At 39.4% G+C, this 20,156-nt stretch overlaps 1 protein-coding gene across 1 annotated transcript in view; it reads left to right on the top strand.

Annotated features, from left to right (window-relative positions):
• SMTN (smoothelin) overlaps positions 1-20,156 on the top strand; it is a 98,308-nt gene that overhangs the window by 57,153 nt on the left and 20,999 nt on the right. Inside the window, exon 9 of the mRNA XM_053702216.1 lies at positions 7,153-7,304. Within this exon, the coding sequence (XP_053558191.1) occupies positions 7,153-7,304 (152 nt within the window). The remainder of the gene's footprint in view (positions 1-7,152; positions 7,305-20,156) is intronic.

Here is a 20,156-nt window from a genome sequence, read left to right as displayed (position 1 = left end):
ACCTAAAGTTGTGAATTCCAACAACATTAGTAGAGAAATTGTGGTTCCTTCATTATGTCCTAATCCTAAGAATTCTAAGGAGAAATCGTTGCATTCTTTGGATGTTGTTAGAGCTTTGAAATATTATGTTGAAGCTACGAAATCTTTCCGTAAGACTTCTAGTCTATTTGTTATCTTTTCCGGTTCTAGGAAAGGCCAGAAAGCTTCTGCCATTTCTTTGGCATCTTGGTTGAAATCTTTAATTCATCTTGCCTATGTTGAGTCGGGTAAAATTCCGCCTCAGAGAATTACAGCTCATTCTACTAGGTCAGTATCTACTTCCTGGGCGTTTAGGAATGAAGCTTCGGTTGACCAGATCTGCAAAGCAGCAACTTGGTCCTCTTTGCATACTTTTACTAAATTCTACCATTTTGATGTATTTTCTTCTTCTGAAGCAGTTTTTGGTAGAAAAGTACTTCAGGCAGCGGTTTCAGTTTGAATCTTCTGCTTATGTTTTTCGTTAAACTTTATTTTGGGTGTGGATTATTTTCAGCAGGAATTGGCTGTCTTTATTTTATCCCTCCCTCTCTAGTGACTCTTGTGTGGAAAGATCCACATCTTGGGTAGTCATTATCCCATACGTCACTAGCTCATGGACTCTTGTTAATTACATGAAAGAAAACATAATTTATGTAAGAACTTACCTGATAAATTCATTTCTTTCATATTAACAAGAGTCCATGAGGCCCACCCTTTTTTGTGGTGGTTATGATTTTTTTGTATAAAGCACAATTATTCCAATTCCTTATTTTATATGCTTCGCACTTTTTTTCTTATCACCCCACTTCTTGGCTATTCGTTAAACTGATTTGTGGGTGTGGTGAGGGGTGTATTTATAGGCATTTTAAGGTTTGGGAAACTTTGCCCCTCCTGGTAGGAATGTATATCCCATACGTCACTAGCTCATGGACTCTTGTTAATATGAAAGAAATGAATTTATCAGGTAAGTTCTTACATAAATTATGTTTTTGCGGTGTTTCCTTATTTGGACGATATCTTGGTACTAGCTCAGTCTTTACATTCTGCAGAATCTCACACAAATCAACTAGTGTTGTTTCTTCAAAGACCTGGTTGGAGGATCAATTTACCAAAAAGTTCCTTAATTCCTCAGACAAGGGTCACCTTTTTAGGTTTCTAGATAGATTCAGTGTCCATGACTCTGTCTCTAACAGACAAGAGACAAATAAAATTGGTTTCAGCTTGTCAGAACCTTCAGTCTCAATCATTCCCTTCAGTAGCTATGCGCATGGAAGTTTTTGGTCTCATGACTGCAGCATCGGACGCGATCCCCTTTCCTCGTTTAATGAGAGACCTCTCCAGCTTTGTATGCTGAACCAATGGTGCAGGGATTATAAAAAGATATCACAATTAATATCCTTAAATCCCAATGTTTGACTCTCTCTGACTTGGTGGTTAGATCACCATCGTATAGTTCAAGGGGCCTCTTTTGTTTGTCCAACCTGGACTGTGATCACAACAGATGCAAGTCTTTCAGGTTGTCAATCATCAGGGTGGGACTCACAGTCCCCAAGCTATGAAAGAAGTATCTTGGATACTTGCTTGGGGCGGAATCCAGCTCCTGTGTAATTTCTGCGGTTCATATCCCAGGTATAGACAATTGGTAAGCGGATTATCTCAGCCGTCAGACTTTACATCCGGGGGAGTGGTCGCTCCATCCAAATGTGTTTTCACAGATCGTTCAGATGTGGGGTCTTCCAGAAATAGATCTGATGGTTTGTCATCTAAACAAGAAACTACCCAGGAACTTGTACCGGTCCAGGGATCCTCAGGCGGAAGTGGTGGATGCGTTAGCAGTTCCTTGGTGTTACCAACCTGCTTATATCTTCCCGCCTCTGGTTCTTCTTCAAAGAGTGATTTCCATGATCATCATGGAGCAATCATTTGTGTTGCTGGTAGCTCCAGCATGGCCTCACAGGTTTTGGCATGCGGATGTTGTTCGGGTGTCCAGTTGCCAACCTTGGCCACTTCCATTAAGGCCAGACCTTCTGTCTCAAGGTCCGTTTTTCCATCAGGATCTCAAATCATTAAATTTGAAGGTATGGAAATTAAACGCCTAGTGCTTAGTCATAGAGGTTTCTCTGACTCAGTTAATAATACTATGTTACAGGCTCATAAATCTGTTTCTAGGAAGATTTATTATCGAGTTTGGAAGACTTATATTTCATGGTGTTCTTCTCATAGATTCTCCTGGCATTCTTTTAGAATTCCTAGAATTTTACAGTTTCTTCAGGATGGTTTGCATAAGGGTTTGTCTGCAAGTTCCTTGAAGGGACAAATCTCTGCTCTTTCTGTTTTATTTCACAGAAAGATTGCTAAACTTCCTGATATTCACTGTTTTGTACAGACTTTGGTCCGTATCAAGTCTGTCATTAAATCAATCTCTCCTCCTTGGAGTCTTAATTTGGTTTTGAAGGCTTTACAGGCTCCTCCGTTTGAGCCTATGCATTCTTTGGACATTAAACTACTTTCTTGGAAAGTGTTGTTCCTTTTGGCCATCTCTTCTGCTAGAAGAGTTTCCGAATTATCTGCTCTTTCTTGTGAATCTCCTTTTCTGATTTTCCATCAGGATAAGACAGTTTTGCGGACTTCATTTAAATTTCTACCTAAGGTTGTGAATTCTAACAACATTAATAGAGAAATTGTTGTTCCTCCTTTGTGTCCTAATCCTAAGAGTTCTTTGGAGAGATCCTTACATTCTTTGTATGTTCTAAGAGCTTTGAAATATTATGTGGAAGCTACTAAAGATTTCAGGAAGACTTCTAGTCTATTTAACTTATCTGGTTCTAGGAAAGTTCAGAAGGCTTCTGCCATTTCCTTGGCAACTTGGTTAAAGCTTTTGATTAATCAGGCTTATTTGGAGTCTGGTCATGCCCCGCCTCAGAGAATTTCAGCTCATTCTACTAGATCAGTCTCCACTTCGTGGGCTTTTTAAGAATGAAGCTTCAGTTGATCAGATTTGCAAAGCAGCAACTTGGTCTTCTTTGCATACATTTACTAAATTCTACCGTTTTGATGTATTTGCTTCTTCGGAAGCAGTTTTTGGTAGAAATTTTTTTCAGGCAGCTGTTTCAGTTTGATTCCTCTGCTTATGTTTAAGTTTTTTCTTTTCATTATGAAAATAAACTTATAATTTGGGTTGTGAATTAATTTTTTTCAGCGGAAAATGGCTGTTATTATTTTATCCCTCCCTCTCTAGTGACTCTTCTGTGGAAGTTCCACATCTTGGGTATTACTATCCTATACGTCACTAGCTCATGGACTCTTGCCAATTACATGAAAGAAAACATAATTTATGTAAGAATTTACCTGATAAATTCATTTCTTTCATATTGGCAAGAGTCCATGAGGCCCACCCTTTTTATTGTGGTTATGATTTTTTGTATAAAGCACAATTATTTCCAAATTCCTTTGTTGATGCTTTTTACTCCTTTCTCACCTCACTACTTGGCTATTCTTTAAACTGAATTGTGGGTGTGGTGAGGGGTGTATTTATAGGCATTTTGAGGTTTGGGAAACTTTTCCCCTCCTGGTAGGATTGTATATCCCATACGTCACTAGCTCATGGACTCTTGCCAACATGAAATAAATGAATTTATCAGGTAAGTTCTTACATAAATTATGTTTTTCTTACAATTTTTCACAGACTATACTCCAGACTTTCAAAAATGTATTTTAAGGGTAGCTAAGTTTTTACTTACTCATAAAAAAAATTTCAATTTCAGGGATTTTTCGATCTCCAGAGATGTGGAACTGCGATGGGAGCAAAATTTGCCCCATCCTACGCCAACCTATTTTTAGGTTGGTGGGATTTTTTCCATATCTTTGGAGATAGAACCCCCTTCAGAAGAGAGATTGTCTTGTATCGGAGGTACATTGACGATCTCTTATTTATATGGAACGGCCAGATGGAGAACATTCAGTCTTTTGTAGATTTTCTTAACAATCAGGTTGGACTTAGGTTCACTTTTGAACATAATTTTCCAACTATAAACTATTTGGATTTGTCCCTGATTGGATTGACTGATGGTAGAATAACAATGAAAATTTACAGGAAGCCCATTGCAGGAAATTCCCTCCTACATGGAAAGAGCTATCACCCCAGACACACAGCTGCAGCAGTAGCTAAAGGAGAATTCACCCGACTGAAAAGAAATTGTTCAGAACAAGGTGATTATAACTTACAAGCAAGAGACCTTGAGGTCAGATTTAGAGATAGAGGTTACCCCAGAAAAGTTATCACTACAGCAAAAAACAAATTGAAGTGAAACAGAGAGGATCCCTACTAAACGGTTGTAAAATGAAAAAGCACAGTTTTGAAGGTGTAAACTTTGTAACCGGTTATAGTGTGCCGTTCCCACAAATAGTCAAAATCATAAAGAAACACTTTCCTATTTTTGCCGCAGACAATAAGCTAACAGATCTAGTAAAACAAGGAGTAAGATGTAGCTCCAGAAAATGTCCGACTTTGGGATCTATGTTATCCCCAACACAATTGAGAGAGCAAAAATCGAATAGTGGCTCATGGTTAGCCAGCAGAGGCATGTACGGATGTGGTCACAGGAAGTGTAGACCATGTGAATATCTGGACAGGACCAAAGAGTTTAGCTCCTATGCTACAGGAGACAGTTTTCCAATAAAAACTCATGAATTGTATGTCCACCCAGGTGATTTACATGCTCATGTGACACATGTAGGGTACAGTACATTGGCCTCACCTCTAGGGGCGTCAAGCCCAGGATACGGGAGCATCTCTCTACTCTTGGTAGGGATAAGTCAACCACCCCTCTGGTACGCCACTTCCATGAGAAACATAATGACAATCTCAACACCTTGAAATGGTGTGCCTTTGAAGAAGTTAAAGTGCCTAACAGAGGGGGTGATATTGACAAACTCCTAGCCAAGAGAGAGAGTTTCTGGATTTTTAAACTAAGAACAAGATATCCTGAAGGCCTCAATTTGAGGTACAATATAATTAACTTTTGGGAATGACTCAATGATTATGATTATTGGTGTATTTTCCTAGCAGTAACATCAGATATACCCAAATACATTTTGTCTATAGGGTTACTATAGATATGTCATGAGTCAAGCTTTTGATCACAATCACTACTATCTAAATACAGAGGATGTTCAATGTTTGATTATTTGGATCTTTGTCAGCTCACTTTTTTTACAATTGGGAAGCTGTGTATCCCTCTAATATAGCACACTTTACACTGTACTGACAAGTAACTATAATATTGTCCTTTATGGAACATTTTCCCTGTCTCTCTGTTTACTATTTATACATGTCATACTAACTATTCCCTTAGAATGTGAATGAGTTGTTATATACACAGTGTCCATCCCCACTATACAAGAAAGAAATTGTTTCCTCCATGTTTATATAGTACAAAAAGCATGTGTACAATATACAGGGTAATAGGTGTTCAGAATTGGATATAACCACCTGAATGCACTGATTACATAGGGTTAAGTTTTTTTACACAGGTGTTTCTTGCTGAGTAGTGCTGCTCGAGAACCAATAGAGAGGCTTTCATTGCTTTTTAAACTAATTAGAGCCTGCATGTAGTAGGCCATGACTACAGGAGTTTCCCGAAACGCGTAAGCTGTATGTGCTGCACTCTCTTTCAGCTTTTTGAATTGACGGCTATGTCAATGTTTTTAAACTTTTTTTGATAATAAAATCCAATTAGCTTAATGCTTTGTATCCTTTGAATATGCAGCAATGCACTATCATCTAGTTAAACACATTGGGTGAACCAATGATGAGATACGTGCATTTACCAATCGGCAGCAAGCTTCCAGTACTGAATTGCTGCTTGTGAGGCTACCTAGGTACACTTTGTTTAAAATAAAAAAATGGGATGTTAGAACGTAAACTTGATAACAGCAGTGAAGAATTTAAAATTCTTAATATAATCTACTCCTTCTGAGCATATGCAACTTTTCTTATCCTTTTTAATAAGAATTTATTTTCATCATAATTTGTGCCAACATATTTACACAGCACTATGACATTCGGTATAAAGTTGCAGAGTACACTAATCAAGACCAATTAAAACTGTCATTAAAGGGACACTGTACCCAAAAAAAAATTGATTCAGATTGAGCATGAAATTTTAAGCAATTTTCTAATTTACTCCTATTATCAAATTTTCTTCATTCTCTTGGTATCTTTATTTGAAATGCAAGAATGTAAGTTTAGATGACGGCCCATTTTTGGTGAACAACCTGGGTTTGCCTTGCTGATTGGTGGATAAATTCATCCACCAATAAAAAGTGCTGTCCAGAGTACTGAAACCAAACAAAAGCTTAGATGCCTTCTTTTTCAAATAATGATAGCAAGAGAATAAAGAAAAATTGATAATAGGAGTAAATTAGAAATTTGCTTAAAATTTCATGCTCAATCTGAATCACGAAAGAAAATTTTTGGGTACAGTGTCCCTTTTAAGGGTAGAAGGCTCTTGAGCCTGCAATATAGAGTGGTTCATGTTTTATCCAGAGAGTACTGTGTAGAATTTCCCTGGTAAGATCATCAGTGTACTTAATAGGATACAGTATGCAACATTTTCATTTTAACACGTGTAATTGCTGCCTTTTCATATTCTTGCTAGAATTCTTTTTAGGTAAAAGCACTTTGCCCCTTTAGAGACAGTAAAATAAAACAAATTATTTTAAAAAGAACATGCAGTTTTAAACAACTTTCCAATTTACTTCTGTTATCTTATTTGCTTTGTACTCCTGGAATCCTTTGTTTAAAAGCATACCTAGGTAGGCTCAGGAGTGACAGTGTAATAATGGGAGATAGCTGCTGATTGTCGGCTGCACATATGTCACATTAGCTTACCCAATTTAACCAGCTAGCTCCCAGTAGGGCATTGCTGTCCCTTCAACAAAGGATACCAAGATTATGAAACAAATTTGGTAATAGAAGTAAGTTGTAAGTATTAAAGTATAAAATATACTCTCTCTATGTGCTGAATTCAACAAGGGGAAAACTATAGTAGAAACGGATTATAATGTTCATGTTCTCATGAAAGACTATGAGCATTCTGTGTATTTAGTGCATGATTTCTCTTTACCCTGCAGCATGTGAATATTCAGAACTTCTCCTCCAGCTGGAGCGATGGGATGGCGTTCTGCGCCTTGGTTCATAACTTCTTCCCAGAAGCGTTTGATTACAGCCAACTTGTTCCACAGAACCGCAGGAAAAATTTTGACTTGGCCTTTTCTGCTGCAGAGTACGTATAGCATTTCTCTCATTATGTAGTTTTAAGCAAATTCCTACCCTCCTTCAATATGTTGATAAAGCTCTCAATCTTTTTGCAAAGCTTTTGCAAAGTAATTTGTAGCACATAATATACCTATCAAAATGGTAATGCTAATCTCACTTTTTATCTAAACATCATTCTACAGACATGCACATGAGTTTTAGCCTTTTCAATATTGGAGCGCTAGAATATTTTACATTATTTTATTGCTTATATATACATCAGGCATTACCTATATTACCAAAAATATATGTCAGCAGACATATTTTATTTAAAGCAAATAAAGGGACACTGTACTTTTCTCTTTTTCTCTAAAGTTACTATGTTTAAAATGGTTTTCCACTTAAGGTGTTTGACTTGTTATACCAGCTGCAGAGTTTAAACATGTATGAGAAATTGCTCCTTTCAGTATATAAAATAGCTGTGTCTAAGTAAAACCACAATCTAATCAAATGGGCTGAGCTAGCAGGAAGAGCAGATCTTATCTTAACACTCCTTTCTCTTGTTAAGTGTATCCAGTCCACAGATCATCCATTACTTATGGAATATATTCTCCTTCCCAACAGGAAGTTGCAAGAGTCCACTCACAGCAAAGCTGCTATATAGCTCCTCCCCTAACTGCCATATTCAGTCATTCTCTTGCAAGCCTCAACATAGATAGGAGGTCGTGAGAGTCTGTGGTGATTTATACTTAGTTTATTCTTCAATCAAAAGTTTGTTATTTTTAAATGGCACCGGAGTGTGCTGTTTCTTTCATGTAATTAACAAGAGTCCATGAGCTAGTGACGTATGGGATATACATTCCTACCAGGAGGGGCAAAGTTTCCCAAACCTTAAAATGCCTATAAATACACCCCTCACCACACCCACAAATCAGTTTTACAAACTTTGCCTCCAAGGGAGGTGGTGAAGTAAGTTTGTGCTAGATTCTACGTTGATATGCGCTCCGCAGCAAGTTGGAGCCCGGTTTTCCTCTCAGCGTGCAGTGAATGTCAGAGGGATGTGAGGAGAGTATTGCCTATTGAATGCAGTGATCTCCTTCTACGGGGTCTATTTCATAAGGTTCTCTGTTATCGGTCGTAGAGATTCATCTCTTACCTCCCTTTTCAGATCGACGATATACTCTTATATTTACCATTTCCTCTACTGATTCTCGTTTCAGTACTGGTTTGGCTTTCTACAAACATGTAGATGAGTGTCCTGGGGTAAGTAAGTCTTATTTTCTGTGACACTCTAAGCTATGGTTGGGCACTTTATTTATAAAGTTCTAAATATATGTATTCAAACATTTATTTGCCTTGACTCAGAATGTTCAACTTTCCTTATTTCCAGACAGTCAGTTTCATATTTGGGATTATGCTTTAATTATCATATTTTTTCTTACCTCAAAAATTTGACTTTTTCCCTGTGGGCTGTTAGGCTCGCGGGGGCTGAAAATGCTTCATTTTATTGCGTCATTTTTGGCGCGGACTTTTTTGGCGCAAAAATTCATTTCCGTTTCCGGCGTCATACGTGTCGCCGGAAGTTGCGTCATTTTTTGACGTTATTTTGCGCCAAAAATGTCGGCGTTCCGGATGTTGCGTCATTTTTGGCGCAAAAAAGCATTTAGGCGCCAAATAATGTGGGCGTCTTTTTTGGCGCCAAAAAATATGGGCGTCGCTTTTGTCTCCACATTATTTCAGTCTCATTTTTCATTTGCTTCTGGTTGCTAGAAGCTTGATGTTTGGCATTTTTTTCCCATTCCTGAAACTGTCTTATAAGGAATTTGATCTATTTTGCTTTATATGTTGTTTTTTCTCTTACATATTGCAAGATGTCTCACGTTGCATCTGAGCCAGAAGATACTACAGGAAAACCTCTGCCTGCTGGATCTACCAAAGCTAAGTGTATCTGCTGTAAACTTTTGGTAGCTATTCCTCCAGCTGTTGTTTGTATTAAATGTCATGACAAACTTGTTAATGCAGATAATATTTCCTTTAGTGATGTACCATTGCCTGTTGCAGTTCCCTCAACATCTAAGGTGCAGAATGTTCCTGATAACATAAGAGATTTTGTTTCTGAATCCATAAAGAAGGCTTTGTCTGTTATTTCTCCTTCTAGTAAACGTAAAAAGTCTTTTAAATCTTCTCTTTCTACAGATGAATTTTTAAATGAACACCATCATTCTGATTCTTTGGACTCTTCTGGTTCAGAGGATTCTGTCTCAGAGATTGATGCTGATAAATCTTCATATTTATTTAAGATGGAATTTATTCGCTCTTTACTTAAAGAAGTACTAATTGCTTTAGAAATAGAGGATTCTAGTCCTCTTGATACTAATTCTATACGTTTAGATAAGGTTTTTAAAGCTCCTGCGGTTATTCCAGAAGTCTTTCCTGTTCCTAATGCTATTTCTGCAGTAATTGCTAAGGAATGGGATAGATTGGGTAATTCATTTACTCCTTCTAAACGTTTTAAGCAATTATATCCTGTTCCGCCTGACAGGTTAGAATTTTGGGACAAAATCCCTAAAGTTGATGGGGCTATTTCTACCCTTGCTAAACGTACTACCATTCCTACATCAGATGGTACCTCGTTTAAGGATCCTTTAGATAGAAAAATTGAATCTTTTCTAAGAAAAGCTTATCTATGTTCAGGTAATCTTCTTAGACCTGCTATATCATTGGCTGATGTTGCTGCAGCTTCAACTTTTTGGTTGGAAACTCTAGCGCAACAAGTAACAAATCGTGATTCTCATGATATTATTATTCTTCTCCAGCATGCTAATAATTTCATCTGTGATGCCATTTTTGATATTATTAGAGTTGATGTTAGATTTATGTCTCTGGCTATCTTAGCCAGAAGAGCTTTATGGCTTAAGACTTGGAATGCTGATATGGCTTCTAAATCAACTCTACTTTCCATTTCTTTCCAGGGAAACAAATTATTTGGTTCTCAGTTGGATTCTATTATTTCAACTGTTACTGGTGGGAAAGGAACTTTTTTACCACAGGATAAAAAGTCTAAAGGTAAAAACAGGGCTAACAATCGTTTTCGATCCTTTCGTTTCAACAAAGAACAAAAGCCTGATCCTTCGTCCTCAGGAGCAGTTTCAGTTTGGAAACCATCTCCAGTCTGGAATAAATCCAAGCCTGCTAGAAAGGCAAAGCCTGCTTCTAAGTTCACATGAAGGTACGGCCCTCATTCCAGTTCCGCTGGTAGGGGGCAGGTTACGTTTTTTCAAAGAAATTTGGATCAATTCTGTTCGCAATCTTTGGATTCAGAACATTGTTTCAGAAGGGTACAGAATTGGTTTCAAGATGAGACCTCCTGCAAAGAGATTTTTTCTTTCCCATGTCCCAGTAAATCCAGTGAAAGCTCAAGCATTTCTGAATTGTGTTTCAGATCTAGAGTTGGCTGGAGTAATTATGCCAGTTCCAGTTCCGGAACAGGGGATGGGGTTTTATTCAAATCTCTTCATTGTACCAAAGAAGGAGAATTCCTTCAGACCAGTTCTGGATCTAAAATTATTGAATCGCTATGTAAGGATACCAACGTTCAAGATGGTAACTGTAAGGACTATATTGCCTTTTGTTCAGCAAGGGAATTATATGTCCACAATAGATTTACAGGATGCATATCTGCATATTCCGATTCATCCAGATCATTATCAGTTCCTGAGATTCTCTTTTCTAGACAAGCATTACCAATTTGTGGCTCTACCGTTTGGCCTTGCTACAGCTCCAAGAATTTTCACAAAGATTCTCGGTGCCCTTCTGTCTGTAATCAGAGAACAGGGTATTGTGGTATTTCCTTATTTGGACGATATCTTGGTACTTGCTCCGTCTTTACATTTAGCAGAGTCTCATACGAATCGACTTGTGTTGTTTCTTCAAGATCATGGTTGGAGGATCAATTTACTAAAAAGTTCTTTGATTCCTCAAACAAGGGTAACCTTTCTGGGTTTCCAGATAGATTCAGTGTCCATGACTCTGTCTTTAACAGACAAGAGACGTCTAAAATTGATTACAGCTTGTCGAAACCTTCAGTCACAATCATTCCCTTCGGTAGCCTTATGCATGGAAATTCTAGGTCTTATGACTGCTGCATCGGACGCGATCCCCTTTGCTCGTTTTCACATGCGACCTCTTCAGCTCTGTATGCTGAACCAATGGTGCAGGGATTACACGAAGATATCTCTAACGTGGTGGACAGATCACCATCGTTTAATTCAGGGGGCTTCTTTTGTTCTTCCGACCTGGACTGTAATTTCAACAGATGCAAGTCTCACAGGTTGGGGAGCTGTGTGGGGATCTCTGACGGCACAAGGAGTTTGGGAATCTCAGGAGGTGAGATTACCGATCAATATTTTGGAACTCCGTGCAATTTTCAGAGCTCTTCAGTTTTGGCCTCTTCTGAAGAGAGAATCGTTCATTTGTTTTCAGACAGACAATGTCACAACTGTGGCATACATCAATCATCAAGGAGGGACTCACAGTCCTCTGGCTATGAAAGAAGTATCTCGAATTTTGGTTTGGGCGGAATCCAGCTCCTGTCTAATCTCTGCGGTTCATATCCCAGGTGTAGACAATTGGGAAGCGGATTATCTCAGTCGCCAAACGTTGCATCCGGGCGAATGGTCTCTTCACCCAGAGGTATTTCTTCAGATTGTTCAATTGTGGGGGCTCCCAGAGATAGATCTGATGGCCTCTCATCTAAACAAGAAACTTCCCAGGTATCTGTCCAGATCCCGGGATCCTCAGGCGGAGGCAGTGGATGCATTATCACTTCCTTGGAAGTATCATCCTGCCTATATCTTTCCGCCTCTAGTTCTTCTTCCAAGAGTAATCTCCAAGATTCTGAGGGAATGCTCGTTTGTTCTGCTAATAGCTCCGGCATGGCCTCACAGGTTTTGGTATGCGGATCTTGTCCGGATGGCATCTTGCCAGCCATGGACTCTTCCGTTAAGACCAGACCTTCTGTCACAAGGTCCTTTTTTCCATCCGGATCTGAAATCCTTAAATTTAAAGGTATGGAGATTGAACGCTTGATTCTTGGTCATAGAGGTTTCTCTGATTCCGTGATTAATACTATGTTACAGGCTCGTAAATCTGTATCTCGAGAGATATATTATAGAGTCTGGAAGACTTATATTTCTTGGTGTCTTTCTCATCATTTTTCTTGGCATTCTTTTAGAATACCGAGAATTTTACAATTTCTTCAGGATGGTTTGGATAAGGGTTTGTCCGCAAGTTCTTTGAAAGGACAAATCTCTGCTCTTTCTGTTCTTTTTCACAGAAAGATTGCTATTCTTCCTGATATTCATTGTTTTGTACAAGCTTTGGTTCGTATAAAACCTGTCATTAAGTCAATTTCTCCTCCTTGGAGTTTGAATTTGGTTCTGGGAGCTCTTCAAGCTCCTCCGTTTGAACCTATGCATTCATTGGACATTAAATTACTTTCTTGGAAAGTTTTGTTCCTTTTGGCTATCTCTTCTGCTAGAAGAGTTTCTGAATTATCTGCTCTTTCATGTGAGTCTCCTTTTCTGATTTTTCATCAGGATAAGGCGGTGTTGCGAACTTCTTTTGAATTTTTACCTAAAGTTGTGAATTCCAACAACATTAGTAGAGAAATTGTGGTTCCTTCATTATGTCCTAATCCTAAGAATTCTAAGGAGAAATCATTGCATTCTTTGGATGTTGTTAGAGCTTTGAAATATTATGTTGAAGCTACGAAATCTTTCCGTAAGACTTCTAGTCTATTTGTTATCTTTTCCGGTTCTAGGAAAGGCCAGAAAGCTTCTGCCATTTCTTTGGCATCTTGGTTGAAATCTTTAATTCATCTTGCCTATGTTGAGTCGGGTAAAACTCCGCCTCAAAGAATTACAGCTCATTCTACTAGGTCAGTATCTACTTCCTGGGCGTTTAGGAATGAAGCTTCGGTTGACCAGATCTGCAAAGCAGCAACTTGGTCTTCTTTGCATACTTTTACTAAATTCTACCATTTTGATGTATTTTCTTCTTCTGAAGCAGTTTTTGGTAGAAAAGTTCTTCAGGCAGCGGTTTCAGTTTGAATCTTCTGCTTATGTTTTTTGTTAAACTTTATTTTGGGTGTGGATTATTTTCAGCAGGAATTGGCTGTCTTTATTTTATCCCTCCCTCTCTAGTGACTCTTGTGTGGAAAGATCCACATCTTGGGTAGTCATTATCCCATACGTCACTAGCTCATGGACTCTTGTTAATTACATGAAAGAAAACATAATTTATGTAAGAACTTACCTGATAAATTCATTTCTTTCATATTAACAAGAGTCCATGAGGCCCACCCTTTTTTGTGGTGGTTATGATTTTTTTGTATAAAGCACAATTATTCCAATTCCTTATTTTATATGCTTCGCACTTTTTCTTATCACCCCACTTCTTGGCTATTCGTTAAACTGATTTGTGGGTGTGGTGAGGGGTGTATTTATAGGCATTTTAAGGTTTGGGAAACTTTGCCCCTCCTGGTAGGAATGTATATCCCATACGTCACTAGCTCATGGACTCTTGTTAATATGAAAGAAATGAATTTATCAGGTAAGTTCTTACATAAATTATGTTTTTTCTCAGGCAGTATTTGGAAGAAGAATCTGCCTGCGTTTTTCTATGATCTTAGCAGACGTAACTGAGATCCATTTGCTGTTCTCACACATTCTGAGGAGTGAGGTACTTCAGAGGGGGAATGGCGTGCAGGTTTTCCTGCAGATAAGGTATGTGCAGTAAAATATTTTTCTAGGAATGGAATTGACTAAGAAAATACTGCTGATACCGAAGTAATGTAAGTAAAGCCTTAAATGCAGCGATAGCGACTGGTATCAGGCTTATTAATAGAGATACATACTCTTATAAAAATGTGTTTTAAAACGTTTGCTGGCATGTTTAATCATTTTTTAACGTACATTGGTGATAACACTGTAATGTTGGTATAGCCTTAAATGCAGGAAAAGTAACTGGTATCAGGCTTATTAATAGAGATACATACTCTTGTAAAAGTGTGTTTTAAAACGTTTGCTGGCATGTTTAATCGTTTTTAACATATGTTTGGTGATAAAACTTTTTGGGGCCTAAGTTTTTTCCACATGGCTGGCTTAAATTTTGCATAGAAACAGTTAACTGAAGCTTCCCACTGTTGTAATATGAGTGGGAGGGACCTAATTTAGCGCTTTTTTGCGCAGTTAAAATTACAAAATGAATTATCCAGATTCCCTCAGCAGTCCCATGAATACTACAGGACATTTCTACAGGGCTTAAAAGACTTCCAAAATCGTTTATAGGGAAGGTAATCCACAGCTCTGCTGTGGCAGTTTTGTTGTGTCTGTTTTTAAAAAAACGTCTGTCGTTTTTTTTATCTGTTTTTTGCATTAAGGGGTTAATCATCCATTTGCAAGTGGGTGCAATGCTCTGTTACCTTATTACATGTACTGTAAAAATTTTGTTTGTTTTACTGCCTTTTTTCACTGTTTTTGAAATTTTGACAAAATTTGTTTCTCTTAAAGGCACAGTAACGTTTTATATATTTGCTTGTTAACTTGATTTAAAGTGTTTCCCAAGCTTATTAGTCTCATTATTAGTCTGTTCTAACATATCTGACATAGAGGAAGCTCTGTGTTCATTATGTTTTAAAGCCGTGGTGGAACCCCATCTTAAAATGTGTACCAGATGTACTGATTTCATGTTAAACAATAAAGATCATTTTTTGTCTTTAAAAACATTATCACCAGAGGATTCTGTCGTGGGGGTAGTTATGCCGACTAACTCTCCCCACGTGTCAGACCTTTTGACTCACGCTTTAGGGACTCACGCTCAAATGGCGCCAAGTACATCAAGGGCACCCATAGCGTTTATTTTACCAGGGGATTCTGTCGAGGGGAAAGTTATGCCGATTAACTCTCCCCACGTGTCAGACCCTTCGACTCCCGCTTCAGGGACTCACGCTCAAATGGTGCCAAGTACATCAAGGGTGTCCATAGCGTTTATTTTACAAGACATGGCAAAGGTGGTGAATAATACTCTGGCAGCAGTATTAGTCAGACTACCTGAAATTAAAGGAAAGCAGATAGCTCTGGGGGTAGATACAGAGCATACAGACGCTTTAAGAACCATGTATGATACTACCTCACAATATGCTTAGTCTGTGGGTGATTTTTTTGACTCAGGGAAGATGATTTAACCTGATTCTGATATTTCTACATTTAAAATTTATGCTTGAGAACCTCCACTTGTTGCTCAGGGAGGCTTTGGCTGCTCTGAATGAATGTGTACAATCGCAGGGCCAGAGAAATTGTGTAGACTGGATAAATAATATGCAGTGCCGATGTGTACTGATGTTTTTCCAATACCTAAAGAGGTTTACTAAAAAAAAAATTTTTTTTAATAAGGAATGGGATAGACCAGGTGTGCCGTTCTCTTCCCCTCCTATTTTTTAGAAGAATGTTTTCTAATAGTTACCACCACACGGGACTTCTGGCAGACAGTTCCTAAGGTGGAGAGAAGAGTTTCTACTCTAGCTAAGCGTACCACTACCTCTGGCGAGGACAGTTGTGCTTTTTAGATCCAATGGATAAAAAATGTTTATTCAACAGGGTTTTATCCTTCAGCCCCTTGCATACATTGCTTCTGTCACTGCTGCTGCGGCGTTCTGGGTTGAGTCTCTTGATGAGGCTTTACAGTTAGCGACTCCATTGGATGAATATATTTGACAAGCTTATGCTAGCCAATTCCTTTGTTTTCTGATGCCTTTGTTCATTTGACTAGACTAACGGCTTAGAATTCTGTTTTTACTATACTGGCGCGCAGAGCGCTATGGCTTATATCATGGTCAGCTGTCGTGACTTTAATAAATAAGCTACTTAACTTCCCTTCAAGGGGCAGACCCTATTCAGGCCTGGTGTGAAGGAGATTATTGCTTATATCACTGGAGGAAACGGTCATGCCCTTCCTCAGGATAGGAATCAAGGGCCAAAAAAGGTCTAATTTTCGTGCCTTTTAAAACTTCAGGGCAGGTGTGGCATCCACTTCCTCTAAGGCAAAACAAGAGGGAATTTTTGCTCAGTCCAAGGCGGTCTGGAGACAATTGGACCTGGAACAAAGATAAGCAGGCCAAGGAGCCTGCTCCTGCCTCTAAGGCAGCATGAAGGAACGGACCCCTATCCGGTAACGGATCCTATAGGGGGCAGACTTTCATTCTTCGCCCGGGCGTGGGCAAGAGATGCCCTGGATCCCTAGGCATTGGGATTTATATACCAGAGATATCTTCTGGATTTCAAAGATTCCCCCCCAAAAAAAGGGGAGATTTCGCCCTTCACAATTATCTGCAAACCAGATAAAGAAGGAGGCATTCTTACATTGTGTACGAGATCCATCCAGTTCCAAGAGAGGAACAGGGACAGAGTTTTTACTCAAATCTGTTTGTGGTTCCCAAGGTGAGGGAACCTTCAGACCTATTTTGGATCTAAAGATCTTAAACAAATTCCTCAGAATTCCGTCATTTAAGATGGAAACTATTCGTACCATCTTAGCTATGATCCAGGAGAGTCAATAGAGGACTACAATGGATTTGAAGGATGCTTATCCTCACATTGTGATGCATAAAGATCACCTTCGTTTTTCAGGTTTGCCTTTCTAGACAGGCATTACCAGTTTGTAGCTCTTTCCTTTGGGATATCTACAGCCCCAAGAATCTTTATGGAGGTTCTGGGGTCGCTTTGGCGGTCCTTAGGCTGCGGGGCATAGAAGTGGCCCCTTTGTTAGACGACATCCTGATACAGGCGTCAAACATCCAAATTGCCAAGTCTCATACGGACGTAGTACTGGCATTTCTGAGATCACATGGGTGGAAAGTGAACAAGGAAAGAGTTCTCTATCCCCAATCTCAAGGGTTTCCCTCCTAGGGACTCTGATAGATTCTGTAGAAATGAAAATTTACCTGACGGAGTCCAGGTTGTCAAAGTTTCTAAATTTCTGCCGTGTTTTTCATCCCATCCGCGCCCTTCGGTGGCTCAGTACATGAATGAAATCGGCTTAATAGGTAGCGGCAAGGACATAGTACCATTTGCACGTCTACATTTCAGACCGCTGCAACTATGCATGCTCAGTCAGAGGAACGGGGATTATACAGATTTGTCCCCCTGTTGAACCTGGACCAAGAGACCAGAGATTCTCTTCTCTGGTGACTATGTCGGGTCCATCTGTCCAAGGGTATGACCTTCCGCAGGTCAGATGGGACAATTATTACAATGGATGCCAGCCTTTTTAGGTTGGGATGCAGTCTGGAACTCCCTGAAGACTCAGGGATAGTGGATTTAGGAGGAGACCCTCCTTCTAATAAATATTCTGGGAGTGATATTCCATGCTCTTCAGACTTGGCCTCAGTTAGCAACTCTGAGGTACATCATACTCAGTCGGACAATATACACGACTGTGGCTTACATCAGCCATCAAGGGGGAACAGAAGTTCCCTAGTGATGTTAGAAGTCTTACAATAATTCACTGGACAGAGACTCACTCTTGTCTATCAGCTATCCATATCCCAGGTGTTGAGAACTGGGAGGTGGATTTTCTAAGTCGTCAGACTTTTCTTCCGGGGGAGTGGGATTTCCTTCGGAGGTCAAGACCAAGCAGGAGAGGTCTTTGGTGTTTTTGACAGCGCCTGCGTAGCCACGCAGGACCTGGTATGCAGATCTGGTGGACATGTCATCCTTTCCATCACGGTCTCTGCTTCTGAGACAGGTCCCTCTACCTCAGGGTCCTTTCAACCATATAAATAGAATCAATCTGAGATGGACTGCCTGGAGACTGAACGCTTGATGTTATCAAAGCATGGCTTCTCCGAGTCAGTCATTGATACCTTAATACAGACATGAAAGCCTGTCTCTAGGAAAATTGAACATAGATATGGTGTAAATATCTGATTGTTATGAATCCAAGGGTTACTCATGGAGTAAAGCCTGGATTCCCAGGATATTATCTTTTCTCCAAGATGTTTTTGAGAAAAGGGTTGTCAGCTAATTCCTTAAAAGGGACAGATTTTTGTTTGTTGTCTATTCTGGACAGAGGAGAGGTCAAAAGACTTCAGCAGCCTCTCTGTCTTTTTGGTTAAAAAGCATAATTCATTTAGCTTATGAGACTGCTGGACAGCAGCCTCCTGAAGGGATTGCAGCTCATTCTACTAGAGCTGTGGTTTTCACTTGAGCCTTTTTTAAATGTGGCTTCTGTTGAACAGATTTACAAGACGGATTCTTGGTCTGCGCTTCATACTTTTTCAAATTTAACAAATTTGATACCTTGCTTCTTCGGAGGCTATTTTTGGGAGAAAGGGTTTTTTTTACAGGCAGTGGTAACTTCCGTTTAAGTACCTGCCTTGTCCCTCCCATCATCTGTGTACTTTAGCTTTGGTATTGGTATTCCATAAGTAATGGATGAACCGTGGACTGGATACACTTAACAAGAGAAAACATAATTTATGCTTACCTGATAAATTTATTTCTCTTGTAGTGTATCCAGTCCACGGCCCGCCCTGTCACTTTAAGGCAGGTAATTTTTTCATTTGAACTACAGTCACCACTGCACCCTATGGTTTTTCCTTTCTCTGCATGTTTTCGGTCGAATGACTGAATATGGCAGTTAGGGGAGGAGCTATATAGCAGCTTTGCTGTGAGTGGACTCTTGCAACTTCCTGTTGGGAAGGAGAATATATTCCATAAGTAATGGATGATCCGTGGACTGGATACACTACAAGAGAAATAAATTTATCAGGTAAGCATAAATTATGTTTTTACTCAAAATCATCCTTACCTTATCTCTATTTACATAGTGAGACCACTACTTGGAGAACAGTGAAAAATTAATATTTCCTTAATTTGAGGAGAGCCCACGGCAACATTCCTTACTGTTGGGAATACTGAACTTGGCCACCAGGAGTAGGCAAAGACACCCCAGCCAAAGGCTCAAATACTCCCCCCCCTCCCCTTCCCTCATATCCCAGTTATTCTTTGCCTTTCGTCACAGGAGGTGTGCAGAGAACTTTCAGAATATACAGAGTTGTTCCTTATGAGGGGTATCTGCCCTTCCAAATGGGACTGGAGTTTTAAGTAGTCTTGTCAGCTTCTCAGTGAGAACATTGACGAATGTTGTGGTCTGGAGATGCAGGGAGAGTCTTTCTGCAAACCCATCCAGACTCGTATTAACAGCTCCTAAGCAATCAGTGTTGATGAGTTCTATCACTCAAGTCCATGTCAGGAGTGATGCTACCAGACTGTCAAACTTGAGAGGCTGTGTTTCTGTTCCACAGCATAGATTCCGGTAAGATAGTTTAATTTTTTTTATACACATATGATAATGCAAGAAGACAGGGTCACAGTGTGACTCCTTTTATCTGTATGGGATCAAGGGTTAATATCTCCGGAGGGGGATTATTGAACAGGGGGGATTAATCACATAATTTTATTTTATTATGATTATGCTGCGACATGTGTGAGATGAGGCTCAGGCAGATTTTGGAACGTACAGGTTTTACTTTAGTTTTTGTAAGCTGTGCAGGCTGAAAGGGCTTTTTCCTATAGCAGGGGCGGTCCTGCATTGCGCACCACATGACCGGTTTGGTCACACTGTAAGCGCAAGCACAAGGTCAAATGTTGCTATCCTTCCCAGGGGTCACCTAGTAGCTTATCGGATTTATCTCATACAAGATTATTTGCTGATGAAGACGTCTCTGATACTTCAGAGGATTCTCTTTCTGGGTCGGAATCTGCTGCCTCTAAGCCTCCAGCTGCGGAGGAACCAGACTTTAGATTTAGGATTAAACATT

The sequence above is a fragment of the Bombina bombina genome, chromosome 2 (genome assembly GCF_027579735.1).
Source record: "Bombina bombina isolate aBomBom1 chromosome 2, aBomBom1.pri, whole genome shotgun sequence".
In the NCBI taxonomy this organism is placed as follows: Eukaryota; Metazoa; Chordata; class Amphibia; order Anura; family Bombinatoridae; genus Bombina; species Bombina bombina.
The sequence above is the reverse complement of the archived record's forward strand: the minus strand, read 5'-3'. Positions and strand labels throughout refer to the sequence as shown.